The sequence below is a fragment of the Hyla sarda genome, chromosome 5 (assembly GCF_029499605.1).
Source record: "Hyla sarda isolate aHylSar1 chromosome 5, aHylSar1.hap1, whole genome shotgun sequence".
NCBI classification, from domain to species: domain Eukaryota; kingdom Metazoa; phylum Chordata; class Amphibia; order Anura; family Hylidae; genus Hyla; species Hyla sarda.
The window spans coordinates 183,693,684-183,702,169 of NC_079193.1; the positions used below are offsets into that span (position 1 = coordinate 183,693,684).

General features: G+C 41.3%; 1 protein-coding gene across 1 annotated transcript in view; it reads left to right on the plus strand.

The window, feature by feature from the left end:
• LOC130273671 (uncharacterized) overlaps positions 1 to 8,486 on the plus strand; it is a 105,264-nt gene that overhangs the window by 56,640 nt on the left and 40,138 nt on the right. Inside the window, exons 16-17 of the mRNA XM_056520852.1 lie at positions 3,897 to 3,929; positions 4,180 to 4,215. Of these exons, the coding sequence (XP_056376827.1) occupies positions 3,897 to 3,929; positions 4,180 to 4,215 (69 nt within the window). The remainder of the gene's footprint in view (positions 1 to 3,896; positions 3,930 to 4,179; positions 4,216 to 8,486) is intronic.

Here is an 8,486-nt window from a genome sequence, read left to right on the forward strand (position 1 = left end):
TGGCAGCCACAGAGGCATTCAGAAGGCCTCTGGCTGCCATGCCTACTGATCGGCACCCCATTTAGTGGCTAAGTATAAGGTCAAATATGTGACCTACTTGTACAGCCTACTATGGCAGCCACAGAGGCATTCAGAAGGCCTCTGGCTGCCATGCCTACTGATCGGCACCCCATTTAGTGGCTAAGTATAAGGTCAAATATGTGACCTACTTGTACAGCCTACTATGGCAGCCACAGAGGCATTCAGAAGGCCTCTGGCTGTCCTGCCTACTGATCGGCACCCCATTTAGTGGCTAAGTATAAGGTCAAATATGTGACCTACTTGTACAGCCTACTATGGCAGCCACAGAGGCATTCAGAAGGCCTCTGGCTGTCATGCCAAAGGATTGGTACCTCGTTCAGTGGCTAACTGCCTAGATGTCCTTGTCATCATTGACAGCAGAATCTAGATTGTTTAAAGGCTATCAGAGCACTCTCCAATGCGAGTGTCTGTCAGCTGAAATCAGCCAATTGCTGCTGCATCTGAAGAATCATACCAGTAGTATGGAGGAGTATGTCATGGTGGGTTAAGAGGTTAAAGAGAAGTAGCTGCCACACAATAATCTTTGAAAGTGGCAGCTACTCAGACATTAGAGTAGTAAATTATTAACTCAAACTATTACAGCCTATATTTTTTGAGAAAATGGAAGTATACATAAGGCTGCATAAGCTAGGCACTTATCAGTATCTGTGTTTGGACAGATACGAAATGCATTCGGGTGCAAGGAGTGTGGAGAGTACTGTTGATTAATGGAGTCAGGTTAAAAATAATAATTTCTAAGCGGTGGGGGTAAAAGGGAAAGGGGACAGATTGAAGAATGTGGTAGGTCTGGCTAAAAATGTGTTTTTTAGAAATGCTGAAAATTGTTTGTTGGGAGTTAATCTGATTAAACTGGTGCAGCACAAGAAACATTCTGATTACGAATGAAGTTAGTCTTAGATGGTTGGCTAAGACTGGGTAGGGTGGTAAGCATAGATGAGGAAGGTTAAATATAATTTTTTTTATTTAGATCCTAAACACCGGTGAATACAAGTCTACCATATATCAGAAAAAAAATCACATATGCATGGAGGTCACAGCCTCCATAGTGAAGCATTATAAAAAAGGAGAAATCTGAAAGCAAACAAGTAAAGAAGAATTGACCTTCTCCAGTTTTGGCTATTTCACACTATGTTCTTTCCGAGCAGAGTTCTGCTCAGAAATTCTAGTGCTGCAACCTTCCAGTGTATTTAATGGGGTTTTGCTGCACCATTTATACTACCACCATGGAAATTCCAGATCCTATACTACTGAACGAATTAACATGTTCATTCTTTCATCGGAATCCATTTGGAAATGCATTGCCGTCTTTGGAGTGAACATGGCGCATTTCTGAGTGGCCCTAGTGCTAACTGTAGCCAGTAAATAATATTACCAATTATAAAGACGAAAGAAAATAAAACAGATAAGGGGAAAAGGGGAGAGGGATTTGGGGGGGGGCGGGGGAAACTGGGGAGCGTGTAGTCTGGTCATGTAGTCTGGTCGGAAAAGTTAGATCTTATTGATTTAATTCCTGCTCTTTTTGGGCTAAGATCCCAATCAATGATTGACAGCTATCTCTGTATACACAATTATGTGAACAAGGCTATCAGTCACTGGGTGGGACTGTATATATAGCCACCTTGAGACTCGTAGGCAGATGCACCTGCTCTCTCCCTACCTAAGCCTTACATTACAGATCTCCATTTTCAGGCTGGCTTCTGTGTATAAATACAAACTCAACAGGAAGTGTACCAGTGCAAGAAGTTCTGATTAACATTGCAGGATGGATACCATGAGTAAAAGCATTTTGAAAAAAACATGCATAGACTGATGCAAAAAGGAGTAAATGGGTATCCTGGAACCTGCCCTCCACTAAACACCAGAAATCAGCTGTGATCTGGAGAATCCATCACCGGCAAGTGTTGAGTTCCTCTGCAGTGGTGCCATAAGGGAATGAAACATTGTGTCCGTAAAAATTAATGGACCGTCTTACGCTGCTCCAACTAAATGAGGGAGGTCCCAGATGAAGAGTGCATGGCCTGGAGCAGGGAGCATTCATGTATAATGCAAAAAATCTGTTAATTTAAAGGAGTAATTTCCAAGAATGTTTTGTAATGTCAGTAGAACATGCCATAACATTCTGATTGGTGGGGTTTCAACACCTAGGGATCTCAGCTGTTTCTGAAGTCAAAGGAACAAAGGTCCCTTCTGCATTGTTCATGATTTGTTGGTTCCTTTTACCTGATCTGCAGAGAACCACATCATCGACCAATTCAGTCAATTGGGGCTGCACTATAGTTTGCTGCACAGCAGGCGGTCATGGAGTGACAGTGTTACTGTGCAGTGAAGACCTGTGAAAAGGCTGTAGTGCTTACAGGAAATGTCATCAGAAATTAATCTATTGTTTAAAACGAAGTTTGAGTCTATTCACACATACAGTACCCTATGCATATTTGATGTGCAGGATTTGAAGCAGTGTTCAGTAATTTAGTTTACATGGAAATCTGCAGCATAAAATCTGCAGCTTTAAATCCTGTTCATTAAATGTGCAAGATACTGTACGTGTGAATAGACCCTCAACAAATTTTCGGTAATGTTTTTTCTACTTTTCTGTTTTTCTGTATATATTTTAAAATAATGCTGAAATCTTGTATTTAATGCAGCATTTATTCTGACCACTAAGCCTTAAACTAAGCGGAGACTCTGTTTTGTCTATGATAAGGAGGATGCTGCTGGAAAGTGGTCTACACAGAATTACTACTTAATGGAGTTCTGTAGTGAAGCATAACTTATCCCCTATCCAAGGGCTAGGGGATAAGTTATAGATCACGGTGTGTCCCAGCTGTCGGACTCCCTGTGATCTATAACTTATCCCCTATCCTGAAAGGGGCCCCAGCAGTTTGCCGGAAGGGGGTGTGCGGACCCCCGCATGGAGCGGAACCAGACACCCCCGCTCATGTATCCCAGAGAGATACATGGAAGGGGCGTGTCAGCTGGGACTTCCCGCTGGGGTCGGAACTGCCACTTCAGGCAGACTGCCAGGGCCCCGTTCAGGAGATCCCGAGGGGTCCCAGCGGTCTGACCCCGTGATCTATAACTTATCCCCTATCCTTTGAATAGGGGATAAGTTATGTTTCACTCCATAAGGTGACACCGGTATATATAGAGATGGTAATAGCTCCCCTCACCTACAGAATGACCTTTGCACAGGTCACAGAGCATTCTTACAAATTTGCCCTATACAAACAATTGGGTCTGCCGATGCAGATCACTAAATGCTGTTAAAAAAAAAAACTCAGGCAAGATGACTGCTGCTTTAAAGTATACCTAAACTTTACCACTCATTACTTCCACTACACTGCACGCTCTGCTTTCGAAGGAAAGCTAAGCAGAAACTAAGGGACATAGCACTCGGGGAGAGTGCCTCTCTCCCTTGGTTTTAGCAATCTGTTGGGGTCTCCACTGCCAAATCCCCACCAATTACCACTTCTGACATCACTTTATGACTTGGTAGAGTTTTTTGAAAATTTAGGTACACTTAAACAGGGTTGTCCAGGATTAGGCATTGCAGCATTCACTTTAGTAGCATTCATTTGCAGCAAAGCACAAAACCAACTTGTTAAGCGATGTAGCAGTTTTTTTTTATTTTTTAATTTTTTAAAGAAAGCTGCCATGATTTTCTTAATAACCCAGAATAACCCCACTGTTTTAAACTAGTAGCATTTACTATGTAGTCAGGTTGTACACTAAATGTAAGGAAAGCACTTGTTTTTATAATTCTCTAGTAATGTCTATATTAATCTTGATCTCTTGATTTTTTTATTTTTTTGTTCTAGAAACACCGAAGGTGACAGAAGCACTGAAGCCAGGTATAAATTTTTTTATAACAAATTAAAATTACTGTAGAAAACTATTGTACACACTTTCTCTGTGCATTGTATTAATACTGAAGCCTAAGCTATAGCATATAAAAAACCTAATATTGTAATCCAGTGTTTTGCCTTTCACTTACTGTGGTGTTGGGGTTGTGCCAACATTAAATAGCTTCATTATTGTATTGTTCAGAATTCTCTATTAATGTCTGTTACTGTTGTGCATAATTTTCTTTTTATATTTCAGATAAACCAAAGAGAGGAGCAATGATTTCTCATCCAGGTAGGAAAATATTTCACTTATTTTTCCTTAATTGCCAGTAAATTTGAACTACTTTGCTTTCTTCAGGTTAGTATTGAGAAGTGCATTCCACACTGGTTGATACTGTTAACTCAGCAACCTTGTGAAACACAGTTAGATCCACTGATGTCCCCATTTCTAAATAATACTTAAAGGGGTACTCCACTGGAAAATATATATATTTTTTTTAATCAACTGCTGCCAGAAAGTTAAACAGATTTGTAAATTACTTCTATTAAAAAATCTTGGCTCTTCCAGTACTTATCAACTGCTGTATGATCCACAGAAATTTATTTTCTTTTTGAATTTCCTTTCTGTCTGACCACAGTGCTCTCTGCTGACACCGCTGCCCATGCCAGGAACTGTCCAGAGCATGATAGGTTTTCTATGGGGATTTTCTCCTGCTCTGGACAGTTCCTAAAATGGGCAGCGGTGTCAGCAGAGAGCACTGTGGTCAGACCTTCCTGTTTATCATACAGCAGCTGATAAGTACGGGAAGGAATAAGATTTTTTAATAGAAGTAATTTACATATCTGTTTAATTTTCTGGCACTAGTTGATTAAAAATAAAATGTTTTCCAGTGGAGTACCCATTTAAGTGGACATAACCTGTTTAGCTTCACAGTTGTCATGGCAACCAGAGTGCCTAGCATGGACCGCATTTTTCCATGTCCGAACTGAAGAACAGGCAGGAATTTAGCTTTATAGGTAGCGTTTAAAAGCTTCAGATCCAGCTTTAAAGGAAGCGAATTTTAGCTACAACCAGTGCCAAGTGATTCTCCTGTCCAGGTAGCTAACTGTGCACACATGTTTAGACTACGGGCTCTTCAATACAGTGGCGCGTCACGACCCCCATCCGAAGCACGGGCCGCCACGCCACCTCCATATTGCTCTATCTTCAGCGGTCCCATAGACTTATATAGAGGGGGTGTGGTGGCCCCTGCTTTGGGTGGGGGGGGTCGTGATGCGCCACTGTATAGGAGAGCCGGGGCTCTAAGCAGGAGCTCCTGGGGGGCCCAGTGCTGGGACCCTGCGATCTAAAACTTATCCTTTTGGATAGCGGATACATTTTTTTAATTTTTTTTTGTTTTACATGATACTTGTCCTTTAACACAATACTCAATCACTGAGACTGCTGTATACATTTATTTACATGATACTTGTCCTTTAATTTCTGTGCAAAACTGTAAAATTGAATCTGATAGCTGTGCTGCCTTCTTATTTCTCAGCTACAGGTTCTGTTTCAGGGGTTGTCCTATTATTAAATAGTACCTGATGTGCTTGATAAGTTTTTAATTTTTTTTTTTCTTTTTTAACTCCTTAAGGACTTAGGACGTATGAGTACATCCTAAGTCCGGTCCCTGTCTATAACGCGGGGTCCTGGCGGGACCCCGTGTCGTAGCGGGATGGTCCCGGCGCCTATTCACAGCCGGGACCCACGGCTAATAGCACGCGGCCGCGATCGTGCGGCCACGCGCTATTAACCCTTCCGATGCGGTGCTCAAAGCTGAGCGCCGCATCGAAAGTGAAAGTAAATGCTTCCCGGCTGCTCAGTCGGTCTGATCGGGGTCATCGCGATAAAATCGCGATGCCCTGATCGGCTACCCGGAGAGAAGACTGTCCCTACCTTCTTCCGTCGGCGTCCCGGCTCTAATTGCTCCATGCCTGAGTTACAGGCTGGAGAAATCAACTGCCGATTACACAGCTTGTTGCCATGCAACGGCAAGGCAACAATCTGTGTATAAAATCAGCCATTGTGTCCGTAAGTGAATAAAAAGTGATCAAAAGGTCTGATGAGAACAAAAATGGTACCGCTAAAAACTTCAGATCACGGCGCAAAAAATGAGCCCTCATAGCACCCTGAAAACAGAAAAATAAAAAGTTATAGGGCTCAGAAAATGACAATTTTAAACATATACATTTTCCTGCATGTATTTATGATTTTTTTCTGAAGTAATACAAAATCAAACCTATATAAGTAGGGTATCAATTTAACCGTATGGACCTACAGAATAAAGATAAGGTGACATTTTTACCGAAAAATGTACTGCATAGAAACGGAAGCCCCCAAAATTTACAAAATGGCATTTTTTCTTCAAGTTTGTCGCACAATGAATTTTTTTACGTTTCGCCGTGGATTTTTCGGTAAAATGACTGATGTAAAGTAGAATTGGTGGCGCAAAAAATAAGCCATAATACAGATTTTTAGGTGCCAAATTGAAAGGGTTATGATTTTTTAAAGGCAAGGAGGAAAAAACGAAAATGCAAAAAAACGTGAAATCGCTCAGTCCTTAAGGGGTTAATCCTCCCAGTTCACTCCCCTCCATCATGATAAAACACCCCTGCCTAAAACGGGAGCACGATCTACTTGTCCCTCATGACAATCCACTTGTCCGGGCTTGTTTTTGCACTCTCGTTTTTTTCTCCTTGCCCTTTAATAGTCTTTTATTTTACTATTTACAGACCCATATAAGACCCTTTGTACTTTGTAATGCCACCTTTTATTTTTCCTTTACATATGCTCCAAAAAAATAAATACATTTGAGGTGAAATTTAAATAAAAAAATTTTGCACATTATTGCAAATTATTTGGTTTTCTTTTACGCCATATACCTGGTGGTCAAACTAAATATTATTTTGATACTTTAGGATGGTCTGATTACAGCAATACCACGTTTGTATAGTTTCCGTCACGTTTTACAAATTTAAAAAAAATCTAAACTTTTTAGAATTTAGTTTTTTAATTTTCTAATCCCTGTAACTTTAAAAAAAAAAATTTTGTATAACAGGCTAAATGACTCATTTTTTTGTGTCGTAATATTTGGAATGTTGTTTACATAGGAAAAGGGGGCGATTTGAACTTTTAATATAGAAGGGGTTAATGTGGGTCTTTTAAACTTTTATTTAACTTATTAGTCCCTTAGGGGACTTTTAGAAGGAATTATTAGTTCTATTGAACTCCATTGATCTGTGTACTCTGTGCTCCATTGATAAAGCCTGGTCCTGTCTGGCTCTATCAATGACAGAGCCATGGTCTCTAGGAAATCAGAGGTAAGCCCTCCAGCTACCTCTACAGTGGATCGCCCCCACCCCCAGCGATTACGCTGCAGGGGGGTTTTCTACCCCATTAGACAACCAGGGAGAATTTACACATCCCTTTAGATGACGGCGATCTAAAGGGTTAATAGCCGCCTGCGGCAGTCACCATATGCCAGCTATTAGCAGTGGCCCCCAGCTACTGAAATCAGCTTGGGTTATAGAACAGGCTCAAGTCATGAGCCAGCTCCATACATCCTGAATGCCGCTGTGTTTATCAGGAGCTTTCATATCTGGCCCTTCTCGCCTGAAGCAGGGCTAAAGGCCTGAAAAATTCACCTGCCTGGTGCCGGAACTGCATGTCTCTGGCATTGGGCATAGGATTTCCATATTCCTGTGGACCAGAAGGAGGAACCCTGGTGGACAAACATTTATTGGTTAATTTAACACCTAAAATTACAAAATGTTATTAAGTGTATTGGATAGAAGTATGTTTGAAAGTTATTCAGATAGGCTAGTCTATAACATACATTTTTACTAATGTCAGGTACCAGAGTCAGTGCTCTACATATTGATCCACAGTTCACTGCAAACAGGTCAATATAACTGGCTTTTTGGGGAAGGAGCATAGCATCTGCAGCAGTATAGCTGAGAAGACTACTTCTGCAGGGGGAGTAAGGGTACGTTCACACTATGGGCATTCTGCTCTAAATTTCCATGGGAGGCTGCTTTCGATGGGAGCCTGCTGCTCAGCTCACAAAGAAAAATTTTTGTAACGGAATTTCCACCACAGATCTGAGTTCTGCTAAAAGGATGAACATATTTATACTTTCTGCAGAATTTGCAAGCAAAGTCCAATTGATTAATGGGCCTTTGAGTTTCAGCACTTTTATTTCAGCAAATGTAGCGCCGATTTAAATGGGACTGATCCCCATAGAATTTCCTCACTGTGAACATACACTAAGAAAGGACTATGGCCCAGATATCCTTTATCAAACTGTGTGAGAGAAAAAGTGGAAAGATTTTCCCACCGCAAACGATCACAACTCAGCCATTAGGCTCTGGTAAACTGAAACCTGACTTGTGATTGGCTGCTGTGGGGAAAATCACTTCATTTTTTCTCTCACACAGTTTGATAAATCTGGGCCTTAGCTGCCTGAGGGGCAAGAAGGCTGATTGTCACAAAATATCACCCTCAGCAGCACAGATCAGTACCAG